Genomic DNA, 16,558 nt, shown 5'->3' on the forward strand with positions numbered 1-16,558 from the left:
CTTTGATAGATTAATGGATGTTTGACTTTAATGTTACTGGTTATGATGGAGCGGATTATCATAATCGTGGATTATTTATTACTTTATATTGCTGTGTAGCTTTATTTATATCAAAGATCCAGTGAGTAGGATTTATGACACTCATGTCACCTTGCCCTATGGTGACCACTAAAACCCAAAAATGACCCTTTCTAGGGCCAGTTTTGTTTGGCCATTCTGGGCTACTATCAAAACATGGTGATGCAACATGGAGGACTTCACGTTAGAGGACCTCCTCCTTCAGTAGATATAAAAGGCTAAAGTAACCAAAACCTAATTATTCTTAGTTTCAGGCAATTACACTGAAAACATAATTAAGAATGGTGTATTCAGTTTCTGCCAGTAGTTCCAGAAACTCATACCCTTGAACATGAATATATCATTTTATTTGTTGATAATATTGTGTATTAAAAAACTGAATATGTAAAGTAGCTATTTAAAAAATATATAGTATTATATAATATATAACCTTTTGTCTTTTCTGTTTTTCTGAATACTATTTCTTATTATGAGTTATCTGTGTTTAAAAGTATTTTAATTCAACACAAAAAAAGACCAAAATAAAATAAACAAACAAACAAACGATGTGTCTATATATAATTTTCACCACAGCTGAACAGTGGTTTTATGGTTACATCAGGGCCATTTGGTATTTTGCTTATTGATAAGTCATTGAAAATGAACAAAAAATATATATATATCCTTTCTGTCAGTCCCTATGGTGTTGTTATACTTTTTTTTTTTTTTTTTTTTTTTAAAGTGCATTACTTCATTAGTATATAAAAGACAGGGAAAGGTCAAATAAAAGCAGATTTGGTGATGTTACAGGAAACTTTATTTGCGGTTAGACTAAACTTCTTTGGCTAAAGAGAGACAAAAACTAGTCCAACAACCCAACTGATGTCCTGGCTGATACTGTTACAATATGAGTCTACTCCATTTACTGCAAAATGTTTACAATAATGTTAATGAAAACAAATATCAGCTGCCTTATAGAGACACACAAATGGAGACATCAGACTGTCCAGATTTTAAATGTTTCTCACAGGTTTCTTCTCATATACCTTCTGGCCTATCTAAAACAATGAACTAAATCATGTAATATATTAAACACTCCACTATGTTAGTCATAAAATACAAAAAATATAACAAGGTGAGGTGTACTTTGGATTTGTCAAGTTTTTCTAGTAGATGATAAAAATGCAACATACTGAAAATCAACACATAGTTTCAATAAGAAACTGATAAAATATATATTATGTTCTGCTGCAGCTCTGCGGAAAACAAAAAATCATAAAATCCATTCACATAACGTTGCATAGCCTTCACGATACACACAGATATTCCTTCATTTTGCACTTTCACATTTCTGCATTTACAGTATAATGTCAAACTTCAAGCCATATGGAGTGATTGCATGAGTTATAACAGCAGTGAAACGCAACAGGCACTGAGTTTGGGGCTCGGTGGTTGAAACAAAACATCCTCGATAAACGTGAATAAAGAAAAACTTGATCTAAATCAGTGTCATACTTCTACAGTGGTAATAATGTAAGACTATTCATTACATTGGTAAATGCAGCAGCAGAGAGGAATACTGAAGCTGTAGCCGAATTTCAACCAATGCACAGAAATATCTTATGCTTGCAATGTGATTATCCTACCAAGCAAGAACCACCTGATCAAACTACATCACTCTGACTGCAGTAAATTCCTCTAAATGCATAAATTTCTGTGCTTGTGACTAAAACTGACCACTGTGTAAATGCTGGTAAAGAATTGGAGCTACAAACTGACAAAGAAATGGGCAGTAACTGGCAAAAAAACTGTAGTCCATTTAAGAGAAAGTTTCATTGTTTCTGTCTGTGGAAAAGGTTAAAAATAAGAGAGCCATCCAAATTTACACTAAGTTTGGACAAGACATGAGCCAAGTGTATTATCACGCCCTCCTGCTGCCTACATAAAGACACATGAAGAGACTGAGTAGAATTAGTTTGTTAGAAAGAAAACAGCAGTGCCCTCGGTACAAACATACTCCGTCGTCCCTGCCTCTCTTGTCCATGTCTGCCCGGCTTTTAAACTTCAGTGGCAGATGGCCAAGAGGAGGCGTTTAAAGTCACCGCTGCACTCGTCCTTCAGGGCGTCTTTCAGTGACACGTCATATTTCTCCAAATACATTTCTTTGATGGTCTCCAAATCATACTGTCGACAAAAAGAAAAGAAAGACTTCAGTACACTTCAAGCCCATTTGTACCCGACGTCGTACATTTTGAAAACATGATGAAAATATGGCATTTATGTTTATATGCATTATACGCTCATATTTTTTATGTGCAAATTGAAATTATGTATAAAAACAGTTGGATGGAAATGCACTGTATAATTTCATTTTTTTATATTTGTATTTGAATTTATTATAATGGAATTTCACATTTTTATCCATCTGATTTTCTTTCTTCTTCTCCTTTATACCTCCCATGGTACACTGAGCTTCTCTCTCCTCCTCTCCCTCCCCTTCTGCCCTCATTCGTGTCTCGTAAATTCGTATTACTAACTCGGCTTTTTCCCTGGAGTCTTTGTGCTTCCTCGTTTTGCAGGTTCCCATAGATCATGGTTGGATTTCCTGCCGTGGTCTTGCTTGACATCAACTGCTATCATTATCATTTAGTCATATTTTAAATTATTATTATTAGAATTATTAAAGTAGTTACTGTATATCATTATTTTTATTTCCTACAGTTCCAGTACTCATGGGGGAATTTTGGGCCTCTCTCTCTCTGTATGTACGTACAAAATGAGACAGTATGGTCTAAAAATGCTCTATTTGGAAAGCGTCATGAGACAACTTCTGTTGTGATTTGGCGCTATATAAATAAACTGTTCACACTACATATTGGAAATTTTGGAGCTGTGAATTTTTCTAAGGAAATGCCATAAATATCTAAGTACCGCGTGAGGAACACCGGTCTTGTAACCAGGCAGGGGATTAGAGAAACTGAGAGAGAGAAAGACCATCTCTTGGCCATGTTTGTGTAACCTGATTTCTCCATGTGGTGGTCATGAAATTAAATACTGATAAAATTATACAAAGTGGCAGTTAAGTATGTTGAAGCTGTGATGCCATAGCTGCAGCATCTTGAGCATTAACCTCACTTATCCCCGACTAAAAAAAAAAGACATAAAGAGGCATAAAACAAATCCGAATATTTCACTCTGTCCGTTTATCTTTCAGTGCGGTCACCTCTGAGCGGCACACAATGATGCGAATAAGGGTGTCCTCATCAGTCCCCGCTCCCTTCATCGCTTTATTCAGACGTCTGGCAAAGTAGAGCTGAGGGTTCTTAGCAACTCTCACTGAGGAGAGAAACAGACAGACTTTCATTAAATTCCACTGACATCAGCTCTTTTTCCCTAATGAAAGTAAATAAGCACCGTGCAGTCTGTTTATTCAACACTTCACCTATGGCATGGTCTATACACACAAGGTATTATCCTACAATGAGATACACGAAACAATTCATATTCTAACGTTATGATTTTGTGGTGTTTTTCAATTTCAATGTGACCTAATGTGAGCGATCCTTATTCTTTATATGTTATCATACAATATAAACACACACTTAACAAATCTGAGGAAGTAAATCTTTTCATTTATTTCAAATAGATTTGGATTTCTAATCTTTTCCTTTCTCTCTTTGTTTGTGTCCATTCAATTCAAATGTTGACAGAATAAGAGTACATTTTGTGGCTCACATTCAGACACCACGTCTCTCTATTCCTCTAGTTTCAGGATAATTTCTAAAGGAAGTGTCCATTAATTATGTCATAGACTAAATATACTGCACTTTAAAATCCAACACTCTATATTTCGTACTAACCAAGAGCAATGTAGCATTTTTTCAGCGTCCCAGAAGTTTCATTCTCAATGGCGTCCAGGATTTCAGTTCCAGAAAGCTAAGAAGAGAAAATGACTAGTTGAAGCTAAGCGATGGCAGTGCCTCAAAGTGGTAAAGTTTCATTTCCCAGGTCCATAATTTCCTCTTAATCCCCTTAAAAGGATTTGATACTGTGACTAGTGATTTATGTTTACAAAAAGTATAATTAAAAAGTCCCAAAGTTTACTTCTAAAAATACAAGTACAAGTCTTTCTGCACGTGTATGAGAACCAACAGCTCTTATAAGCGTAACTATAAGATACCAATCCATACTGCTCTTAGATTATCTAAACTGATATGTAGTATCACTGCAGTCACGGAGAGTGTGGCATCCAAACTCTACCTGCTCGTATATCTTAAAGGTGGCCTGGAGCTGCAGGTAGTTTCTGGAGGCCAGGATGTAGCTGAAAGTGGACTCATCCGTCCCAAAACGACCCTCGCCAGCCTGCAGCAAATATTACTGTTGTTCAGGATTAATGAATCTCCAATGAGATTATTGTGAATAAGTATTTTAAATTCAAATGGTACCTCATACAGGCTGGTCGCATCTTGTTCAGCCAGATCCTCATCCACCTCGTAACTCTCATCTCTGTCGCCCTGGAGGAAAAAGAAGGCTAAGATGACTTCAGTTGTGTGCTGAGGCCTTTCTGTCTGACTGATGTAACTATATCTGGTCTCTGTTTCACTCGCGATAGGATGTCTGTTAAGTGCCCAGTGTCTGTGTGTCTGTGTGTGTGTGTGTTTAGGGCATTACTGGGCAAAGGGAGAGGGAGCTTGATTTCCGTCCTACAGCAGAGCAGAGGAATCTAGTTACTCAAGTGGAGTAGGAACACAAGAACACTAACCTGCAAAAGAGCCATGAGGAGGTTTCTTACATCCCCGCTTGTGTCTCCTTCGATGTCAGCTTCGAGATCGCGTTCATGCACTGAAAGTGACACAGTGTAAAGAAAGAGGGGCTGAGTTATGTCTCAGTATCCCAAAGGGAAGTCTAACACAGTCTAAAACAGGACAGTTACTCATGTTCTCTGGATTCTGTTTTTAATTTGTAATGACTTTCCCTTAGCCTGCTTTTCCATTAAAGTTTATAATTGCCCTACATATTCAAGTCTGACCTCTTTTTTCTTCTCAGGAATATTGTGACTTCACTGTGGTTTACTTTAATCACAGACACTTTAAGTTCAATTTCCAGTGGCTGGTAAGTTATCATGTTGTAATTTTAGTTGTATGCTATTTTTGTTGTTGTTTTTACTCTTAGTGACACTGAATGAGGATGATAAGGAACACGAGATGGCCAAGAAACCCTCAACTTAAGAAGACAGAAGATGTTGATAAATATAATCAGCTTTCAGCACTGCAGCAGGATGGGCCTTGACTAAACAAAGTATGACTGTAAATTACATGGCTAAAAGGACAGGAATAGTACTGCATGTGGTGCAGGTATATGAGTCACCCTGGAGTCACTGCTCTAGGGTTCATTAACAGTAGGCTGGTAAACAGTGACAGTGTTAGGTTAGCAGGTAAGAGGTCAAACTGCACAACATGAGTTTTCTGTCGCATGAGCTGGATGGTTAATGTTTTTGGAATTGAAACGTTTCAATCCTCATTCAGTCATGTAACTTCATTTTGAAGAGTGTAAATTAAGTTTCTTCTTCTTATTATTATTATTATAATCACGTTATCGTTGTTAGCACATCAACTCTTCAAAGGCTTCATCTGCTTTTTGGCTTACCTTGAAAGTAGCATTCCTTGAACATGGCAATGTCCTGGAAGAAACAACAAATAAAAATACTGAATATCCTACATCAAAAAGTTCAATTACGGTAATTATTCTTATGGCATAAGATAAAACTATCTAAAATCTAAGTTCTCAAAATTTGTGACTGACAGCGTTGGTGGCGGTGCAGATGATCTCCACCAGGACGTCTTCATCAGTGCCCGGGCCCTTCATGGCCTTCCTCAGTTCCTTCACAGCGTAGATGACAGGTGGGTCCAGCATGGCCAGGATGGCCTTCTCAAAGTTCCCCGACAGTTCGCTCTTCAACACATCCACCAACTCCTTTTACATAGAAAAAGTATTAAGGTGGGACTGGTAGAAAGGATCAGAAAACTGAGAAATTAATGTATCATGAAAATAATAACTAAATATGACATGTAGACACTTACATCATCATACTTATCAAAATAAGCCTGTTTAATTTCCTGACGCTGAAATGAACTGCGGTTTGCCAGGATGTCGATGATGGCCTGCTCATCGGTTCCTGAAGGGAAGACAACAATGAAACAGATGCAGCACAGTAATAAACAACATACTTTGCAAACCAAAAACAAATATTATCCATTCAGTATTCCCATCTTACCAAACCCTTTGCAGGCTTTGCGAATGGCCTTGATGTCTGCGAGAACATCAAAATCCTCATAGGGTACGACTGTGGGCTAAGAGAATTAAAGGAAGACAGTTATGTAGATGAGATGCAAAGCTAAAAGCAGCTTTATGCTTACATCAAACTGATCATTGTTTCCGTAAACCAAGTTCAGAGGGCTTCATGGGGATGTGGGAGCCGCTGGCAGATGGGGGAGGGGAGAACAATAACACAATGCTGTCCTTGAGGAATTCAAGTCCCAAAAGTCTTTAAACAAACTTGGTGGGGGCCACATGAATAACTGGCAGTAACTAAAGGGCAGTCCTGGGGCCAACAAGGGTCTGAGAGTCGTCACAATGGAACTTCATTATATTCAGAATTTCACATTTCTGTCCCATGACAAGGAGAATGTACAGTAAATGCTTGACTCTTGTGTACATCTTCACAGAATCAGTCACCTCTCAAAACCCCAGCAGACCTGAATGTCTTGATACGTTATCAGTCGAGCTGGATGCCATTTCGGCCGTAAAGCCCTTTAAAGTAACAATTACTTTACATTTGCAAATTAGAAACAATAAACCAAAATTCGCTGTCTGCGACTGAAAGCTTTTTCACTAACTGAAAACAAGCAAAGCAACAAATGGTGTTAAAACAGACAGAAATGTGGCAGAAATGGACACCCTGCCCCCACGTTTGCACTCACGGACCCCACTCTTGCATAACATACAGAGCCCTTCTCATTCATCAGCGTACACATCTAACGGAGCTGTGATGAATTCCGCAGGGGAGGGGCCCTTTCCCTTACGGAAAACCAGACACGGTGGTCTGTCACACGGTGTCATTTCCATTTAAAGAAACACCAAATACTGTGAAAATGAAACTCCAAAATTCAGCCTTACACCAGGCCTAATAATAGAGATTTATCCCGGTTTATATACAGTGCGCAAGGACTGACACCGACTGGAGGCATTGCGGTGTTTGCTTTATAATAAGCATTAAAATCAAGCTGTGAGTGGAAATGAACACACAGAGAATCTGCGTTAGTTAATCTAATCTGTAGTTAATCTAAAAACCTAAACTCCACCGCTCACACTTGAGGCCAAACCCAAACAGCTGATCGCTAAGGTTTTCTGTTGCTTATAAACGTCGCGTTTGCAGTGCAAACCCACAGAGACAACAATACATACTTGACAGTTGCCCATTTTAACGGTTGTTTATCCGGTGATCCGATGCGAAGAGCCGTGGAGCAGTTTGGGTGTTTTTAGTCCTCCTGAACGAAGTGCGGCCCGAGGCAGCAGAGACCAGTCTGTGACGTCACCGCGGACCGACATCCACGTCACGTTAACCATTTACACCCACAATCACTGGTGCACTTGTTGAGACTCACGACAGATTTACTACTGCTGCATCTGACATTCTGAAGATTTATCGTACGAAAAAAAGCCACCAGAAGCCCAACTCAAGTCTTGCAGCAGTACAAGGACATAAATAAATACAAATACAGAAAAAAAATCGAAATAAATACAAATAAGAGAAAAAAATAAAAAACTAAACAAGTAATTTAACTCAAAATTACATAGCAAGCAGTATACATATGGTACCCATAAAGAGTATTGTACTAATAAAGTAAACCTAATACTTAAGTACATACATAAAGGTACATATATAAATATTACATGTATTTGGTATTACAACAGTGGAAAGGTAAAGTAGTATGAGTGTCCCAAATGTGTGGAACGGAACATCCTGTGGGACTGGGCTACCAGCACAACTATGTTGTGTGTGAATATAAATTAAATACAAAATACATAATAACCTTTTAAATTGTGTTGCATTTGTTCCCTCTTTCCCTCCCTCTCGTCAAGTTGTTTTAATCTTTTTGTTCTAGGAAAGTCAACTGTAGCCAGCGTCATCCTGTTGGTTTTCAGGGCTGTCTCGAGTCCATGATCCAGGATCATGCCAGAGCTTTCTGACGTCCTTCAGTCCTACATTACTTTTTAAGTGTCTCTGAGCAAAATGCTCAGTCCCCACTTGCTGCAAGTGCACTGCTGACAATGACTTCTAAGCTTCTGACTTCTGGACATGGGGTAGGTACTGCAGCTCTAAAGAAAAAGTCTATGAAACACGTTTTCAGCTGATTGTTCAGCTGTTGTACTTCTCTTTCATCAAATGAAACAAAACATCACTTGAAAAAAAGCTGTTTTTAGTTCTAACTTGTTTAACAGTTTCTCTCTGCGTTTAGTGTACAAATTGCAGGAGACAACTCTGAACCAAAAGGTATGTCCTTTGGAGAATTTATTGTTGTACAGTATAATTACCAACCTTGCCAGCCTACGCTCTAACCAGTGGTATTTCACTGTCCCTTATAACTGTCCCTACATCATAATTACTCACCCACTGAGAAGGAAAGCTGCTCTTGCCCTCCACAATAAGGGCCTTAGCTTATGAAAACTGAACACATGCGTAAGCTGTTCCAATTAAGAGCTTGATAATGTCACAGTTTCAATCCATGTAATCAAATGAAGATGAGTCATCTCTCTAGCCTATAATTAGGCATAATTATTTGTAAATTACCTGCAATCAGGGAAACTTTTTGGACAAATAATCCAAAGTTAGGCAAACAAGGTAGCTGGTTTTAAATGAGCAAATTAGCAACATATTCTACCAAGATATGAGTCATTTGCAGTAACAGCATGATCAGTTCATCAGTTCAAGTTGTCAAAACTTTTAATTCTGCTTCTTCTTGTAACCGTTAGGTTTCTGATGTGATTCCCAGATCCATCTAATATCTGGAGACTTGGACTTCAGTTGGACTCAAATCACAAAAATGAGAATTTCAAGGAATAGTTTGACATTTTAGGAAATAGGTTTATTCACTTTCTGAGAGCTAAATAAGAACTATACTAAATAATGCTAAATATGAGCCTTGAGGCAGCAGCTGGTTAGCTTGGCTTAGATTTGTGGACAGAGCTAGCATGCCGTTTCACCCTGTTTCCAGTATTTATGCGAAGCAGAGCAGACCAGGCACTGGGACCAGGTACACATGTACTGTACAGACATGAGAGTGGTACCTGTCTTCTCATTTAACTCTCAGCAAGACTCTGAATAAGCAGGTTTTCCAAAAATGTCAAACTGTTCCTTTAAGATTTGACTTCAGCATGAATTCTACTGATTTAGTTGGTGAGCTTCCTAAGACTTGACATGGAATTTGTCTTGTCAGGATTGTCTTGGCAACATTTATAAGGAAGGCCTGCTATATAAAGAAGAGACTTTGAAAGAAGTGGGCATTTAGGAGGTAGATAAGGTCTAATGAAAGACATTGCTGGGTGGCATTATGGGAGTTTTAGGATACTAGAGACAAAAGGTCAGGATTTTTCAGGCTCTTCTGGTGCTTCAATTTTTTTACATCTCGAAGTAAATTTGAGTCCTCCAGCTTTAATAAAAGTAATAAATTATAGCACCTTTGAGTTCTCACATACCTCCTCTGTTATTGCAAGGCCATGAGTCCATTCCTGGTATGCAAAGTAGCAGTTGCTGTTGCAGGCACCTGTTCATGCAGCACAACACATGCTGCTGAAAAATAAGCTTGCTTAGATTTAGTTTCTCCATTCTGTATTTCTTTGCCACCATAAGACTTTGCTGCTGAAACAGCCCAAATGTCTTGATGGCTAAAACACTACTTCAGGACAAAAGTCAGAAGGTACAGCTGTCTCAGTTTGGGGATGTTATGGTCTTCATTTCACAGACGGTGGAAGGGGGTCCCGCTGAAGCCTTTATCGTGGATCTGGGAACAAAGACAGCATTCAGAAGCTCCAGCCAAAGAAACAGACTGTAACGTCATGCTGGCTCAGGACCCAGACTCAAATGTTATGACCTCAAACACAACTTGTTTATAGTCTGACCAACTCCTACTGTTAATAATCACAGACAGTGGTTTGAGTTTCAGCTGATACAAGGTGAACGCGATGTGTGGAAAGGAGATCAAAATGGGAGTCTTACTTACAAAAACAGTTTTGGATCAGCAAAGCTCTGCAGGAGGCTTAAATCTCAATGGGACGTTTTGTAGAGCAAAAGCAAAGAAACAAATCTCGTCGAGAAGTTCTCTTTTCTGTATTGTCACTTTCCAATTTTCGTGGCTGCAGACTCTCTTTCAGTTCTTTCCTGTCAAAGCTAGCGCAGTCGGGAGACCTTCTAAGTACACTAGGCTTTTGTTGCATCGAACAAAGCTTGGGTAAAATAAATGGTGCATTGTCTACCTGCTCTTGGGGTAAAATCCCTGCACTGTAAAGGCTCATGGTCCGTGTCATTGTGCCCAAGTGGTATTTTGGGGCACCAATTCCTGGTATCCCCCAGATCACATCCCCCAGATGGTCTCACTGTGCTGTAGTTAGTGGGAGATTAGAGGTTAGTTAAAATATAAGTCATTTTCTTGTCAGAAAAGGACAGAGGCCTCTCTTTTCAGTCGTTGCAAAATACTGCATGCTATAAAGCAAGTAACCTTTTGTTTATCAACAATATTTCTACTCCTCTCCCTTTCTTTATGTTGTTTCTTCTCCTCTACCTGCAGGCAAAGCTCTCTGTAATACTGGCTTTTGTTTTCCTAAAGAAACAATAAAATAAATGTGACTCAGGTACATTTTAATAGAAAGATTAGTAATGTCTGGCTACTTTGTGCAGATGATTAAAGTATAGTATGATTTCTCTGGTGATGTCCCACAGCTTCCTGTTCAATCTTGGGGCTTTATCCTGTTGAGAAACTGATACTGAAGCTTTTACCTGGAAGAAATGGACTGGTTGCTTTTTGTAAATCGACGGTTCATTTAAAATCACTGCTTAACATGGATCAATACCCCCATCTAGTGGTCATTTTTATTAACTGCAAATCCCATGAAAAGATAAATACACAGCAGGACAACAAACTTGTTTTAATCCTCTGCTGTAAATATTACCCAATGAATGCATTGTGTCTTTTTTTAATCAATATAAATTCTGACCTACAGGCCTATTTAAATACTTCAGTTGGGGTCAGATTAACACATATTGGTAGTGATGTTTCAATGGATTTGCTGACAAAAGCAGAAATGTTGCCAGCCTTATCATTTAAGGAAAGAAACAAGAAAAGAAGCGTAAAGAAACTTGGCATCAATTTATAACGGTTGCTGTCAAACATACAGTGACGGATGCATGAACTGGAGAAGTCCTTTTGGGGTCAGTGCTTGTGGAAGTTACAGTTCCTCTGAATGTTAGAAGTGACAGAGGAGCTGAGGGAAAAGAATAAACAGAAGACAGTTAAATTCAACAGATAGGATATGATATTAAGTGATATTTATATTTTGACATCATGTTTATCCCTGTATTTTTGAGTTTGTCATTTTTTTCCTGAAATTGTATAGATGAAAAGTTATAGATTAATATAAGAATGGAAATAATTATTAGCTACAGCCTTAGCGGATTCCATTGCAAAACATGATAATATATGTGCTCCATGCACTGTCAACACTACATTTTAATACATGAGTCTTTCTGTCAGCTGTTATTTTTTCAGATGTTCAGATGTCACTGGTATGTTACAAGACCTTTCTGAACACACAACAGCCTAAAAAGAAATGATTTGAATCTAAATTGCTCCTTGGTGAAATATATTTCAGACCTAAGAGCATAGCCCAGGGTAAGCAGGGACTCACATAAAATCAATCATTAACTCTGTTTTGTAACCCAGACAGTCTCCTCCACTGAAAGAGGAAAAAGCCTTTCTATGAGAGTCAGAGTTATCCATTTAGCTTCCACTGTTAGTGAAGCCCACTCATAATAAGTTGTACTATCAGGCTGACTCACATTCGTTTTCAGGCTCCCCTCTTTCAGTACTTCTCCTCAGGCTTCTAATGACTGGAGGTGTGTGTGTGCTCGATCCTATCAGGAATTCAGTGTGCCTGTAATGTGGATTTATTCCCATCTCTATTCCCCTTTGGACAAAGACATGTCTTCTTTTTCACTTTATACACAGACCAAATACAATCAGGAAAATAATTCATTCTTATATTCTCTGTATTGCATAGTGTTTATTCATTATGCTTTCTGTTTTCAGCATATTGACCATATTTGTGGTCCACAAGTGACACCATATTACATGATCTTCTTCAGGGAAAAAAAAGAAGGAATAAACAATATTTTAGATATTTGAACATCTATAATTTCATAATTTCATGACAACTTGGGAAGCTTCTCCTGAAGAAAATCACATGATCAAAAGCACCAGAGTCAACCAAATGGACCTTGAGGTGAGATTTTCCCAACCATTTTATAGGTGTTGGGTGGTGTTTAAACTTGTGTGGAGAAATTTTTTATTAATAGTATAAGATTTGTCCAAAAGTATGTAGATGCATCCAAGTTAAAAGCAAATGTGATGGCTGAATATTTAAAAACCACAGTGTTTCAGACTTTCTACAGGATTACAAGACAGCAGCGTGACTGCTGGGATTTGCTCTCATTCAGGGCATTAGTGAACTCCCAACACTGATACTGTGTGACAAGGCATGGCTCACATTTCAGTTCCTCTCAAGACTGCTGGTAAAGGTTGTAGCAGTGGTTTGCGGCACAGGCCATGAACAAGGGAGGGAAATTACTCAGCACTCTTGGATCAATGCAATTTACACTCCATAGAAACAGTGGCATCTCCCATGTCCATTTGAGTTAAACATATTTAAATTTCACAATCACTGTGTTTGGACATTTTCTTCAGAGTCAAAAGTGAATGGGTAGGAGAACTCTATCCAGGACTGCACCTTTTTGAGGTCTGGGCTTAGGCTGAGGGCTCATGGTCAAGTTCTTCCACAAAAAAAAAAGGGACAAACAATTTCTTATTGATTTTGTCGCCTCACAGCAAGGAGATTCTGTACAGAAAATGGATGGACGGATCTCAAAATGTCATGTTGAAACAGAATAGGGCGTTTCCTGTTGACAAAAAGTTTGACCACATACTTTTGGCCACGTTGCTTGCTCATATCACTTGTTTTATTATGTTCTGAGGCCTCTTACTTGCAGCAAAGTTTCATCTTATACTTATCTTGAGTTTTATGTCATCTTGTGAGTATTGTGAAACATTATGAATACACCATCACACGCAGACTATGATTCATACATTTACAGCACAAATGACTGAGAGTGAATGACTAACAGTGTGTAAATGATCTCACATTGGTCCCTGAGAGAGGTCGCCTCACTCACATCAATCAGCTGCCTGCATGCTACCTGGAGGCAGAAGATAAAGTACAGTTACCTCCTGGAAATCGCTATAATTGAGTGATTAAGACTGATGACGTCAAATGAAAGGCTGTTTTCTACTGAATGAACGTTCACTTAGCCTTCATTCACACACGTCGGTATGACTGTGACTCACCAGGTTCCTGGCCTTGGGCTTTGTGCTTGGCATCTGTGTTTGTGCTGCAGCAGTGCCTGGTGAAAGACAGAGTGACGGTGGTGAGTCAAAGAGGCCATTTTTGCACCTATGTGTAAAATCAACAAAAATCGGATTATTAGATGAGTGGACCTGCCTTTGTCCCTTCTGCACTGGATGTCCTTTTGTGATGACTCCACTTTTGCGTAAACAGCGCAAGAATCGTCAGAATCGTCCTCACGTTCTTCATTGCTGAGATGATGAAGTCCAGAATGATCAGGTTGATTTATTGAGCAGGATTTTAAGTGGATCTTTAAACAACCTTTATAACTGTGTGTTACTCACATGCAGGCTTCGTTGCCCTCACAAAAACCTGAAGGAAATTCGACTGACACTTTGGGTTTGGATGTTCTCACTTCCACCATCATCTCAAGCCTCTGACTCTGGACTCCTCACTTGTCTCCTCCATATTTCCCCTGGCCTATGGTAATCAGATGGATTCTCATAACGCATATTTTAAACTTAAATTAAAGTCAGGCAATAATGCGACGAAGATTTGTTGAGAAAATGCTTGTTGTGAGTTTTCATCTCCTCAGATTACAATTAAAAGCCTGAAACTGAAAGGTCTGTCATGTGATACTTTAAGGTCAGCAGCAAATAGTTTAATTGTGTTTTGTTGGAAAATAAATAAAATAAACACAAACATCACACACAAACACAAACTGTGATGGTGACTCCTCACTTTCCACAGACAGGCTGATATATATACAGTATAATGCACCAACAGTTACAGTAACAATACTACTAATAGTAGTACAGGCGACTAATGGTGGAAAGTACTTTACATCAGTATGAATTTGAGGTACTTATGAAACTTGAGCATTTTCTTTAAATGCTACTTTTAACTTTTACTCCACTATATTTTTTATTCCACTACAATAATTGGGCACTTTTATTTACTTTGAGAAATTACGATTTACTTACAAAAAGCTTATAAAACATTTGCATTTTGTCCTGTTTACTTTCATACATACTTTACTTAACAGTATTAGGTGCTGAGTATTTTTACAGTGAAATATCAATAGCCTACTTTACTAAATCTGATGATTATTTGGCGTGATGTAACTTAAGTTTTCCTGCATCTTGGGTCAGGGTGTGAAGGGTAACGCGTATTTTTGTGTCTTACACGTCACCGAAATCTCCGAAAATAAACAAGGCGTCTCTAATAAGCGTCCATATTTGGGCTCCATAAATGAAAACACGCCAACGCCACAGCAATGTGATGTACAACTGGTTTCACATTGTTCAGCTTACCTTGATGTGATGGCTCGAGTTGGGGAACTGAAAGGTGGCCAGGAAACAAGGTGAGGTGGGGCGGGGCAGACGGTGGACGGTGGGTTTGGATTGTAAACATTTAAAAAGTGAAGAAAGGAGCGGATGTTGGAATTAACGTCATCGTCTCAGGACGTCACGACGCAGCGTTCTTCCGTCACTACGGGGGGTGGTACGCAGCCTAACGTCACTTCAGGTAAAAATGAAACACTCTAACAACAAAGTGAAAGTCCTGCGATTAAAGTGTTATTTAAGTAAAAATATCTGCCCTGAGTATAATCAGAAGAATCTATTGAGAGTATAGGCAGCCGACTTAATGCTGAAAAATGTCTTCTGTGACTGTGACTTACTGTTACTGTAAAAGCAGCACTAGTAATAAATTGGTTGAGATGTTAAAGTTAATTTTGAATTATACTGTATAAAATTGATTGATTAATATTTTCATTATGGATTAATCTGATGATTATTTTCTCTGCTAACTGACTGATCATTTAGTTTGGAAAAGTTCAGAAAGTTGCGGGAATATCATTACAATTTTGAAAAAGTACAATTACAATTTCTTTTTTTACATTAGAACTGTTTAAAAATAGGCAGCTAATCTTCACGATCTTCTTTGAGAACCTGGAACCATAAATCTTTTAGTAAATTACTGAAGTGGCTATCAAAATACAGCATTTGCCTGTTAATGTTCTGTCAGTCAGCTAATTGATCTTTTCAGCAGTATTGTTTTTTGTATTTCATGTTCATGTTTGATCTATGTTTCACCTGACTCTTAACCTTTTTTGTTCCTTTGCGTGGTAGATACGCTTGACACATTTAACACAGATTCCATCATGAAACAGTTATAGAGCAACAGTGAAAGAGACACCACACATTGCTGGAAACACACACATACACAGGTCTGTCCTCACACAGAAAAAGTTGCCAGTTCACAGCTGGAGTGTATCCATGTGTGTGATTAACTCTGTGACAAGGGTAAGAAGAGGGTTTCTCTAATTGGGGGAGGTGTCATCTGGCTTCAGGAGTTAATCACAGCAATGTGAGGAGAGACATGGAGCCAAGAATGATTCATCATTTCCTTTTTCCTACAAGGGAGTGTGGGCATGTGCATGTCGGACACAGAAAATTCACAGCCTCTAGTCACATGACCCTGAGGTCAAATAATTGTAATCATACTCTCTGCAACGAGATAATTAGTATAAAACTGTGTTGTGTTACACAGGACCGTGTGTCTCTCTTATTGGCATCCTTTCACTTGGATTGACAGGCAAGATATCTAATGGACCCCATTTGTGGAGGAGGAGCTCAGTGATTAATGACATCTCACGTTTCAGTAACACTAATAACAACATTGATTGCCAATATCTGAAGAGTTCATTTCCAATATTACTGTAAGCATCAGTCTGGGCCAAAGTCATTAAGCAAAGCTAGTCATTCAATATCAGAGATGAGCCAAAACTGCCCTCATCCTGTCATCCAGGGAGATAAATTGCCTATTA

At 38.6% G+C, this 16,558-nt stretch overlaps 1 protein-coding gene across 2 annotated transcripts; it reads right to left on the reverse strand.

Moving 5' to 3' along the window:
* Positions 1 to 851: 851 nt before the first annotated feature.
* anxa13 (annexin A13) lies at positions 852 to 7,671 on the reverse strand. 2 transcript variants are annotated; one of them, XM_046371794.1, is made up of 11 exons: positions 7,522 to 7,671; positions 6,332 to 6,407; positions 6,138 to 6,232; positions 5,860 to 6,027; positions 5,704 to 5,737; positions 4,820 to 4,899; positions 4,503 to 4,571; positions 4,318 to 4,419; positions 3,918 to 3,993; positions 3,281 to 3,393; positions 852 to 2,241 (listed from the first exon to the last, which is right to left on the reverse strand). In XM_046371794.1, exons 1-11 carry the CDS (start codon positions 7,534 to 7,536, stop codon positions 2,122 to 2,124), a joined length of 948 nt encoding a protein of 315 aa, XP_046227750.1. In that variant the 5' UTR covers positions 7,537 to 7,671; the 3' UTR covers positions 852 to 2,121. The 2 variants fall into 2 exon arrangements, with proteins under 2 accessions (XP_046227750.1, XP_046227749.1); XM_046371793.1 differs by having other exon boundaries at positions 5,860 to 6,030.
* Positions 7,672 to 16,558: the final 8,887 nt, after the last annotated feature.

This window comes from Scatophagus argus, chromosome 18 (assembly GCF_020382885.2).
Source record: "Scatophagus argus isolate fScaArg1 chromosome 18, fScaArg1.pri, whole genome shotgun sequence".
Classification (NCBI taxonomy): Eukaryota; Metazoa; Chordata; class Actinopteri; family Scatophagidae; genus Scatophagus; species Scatophagus argus.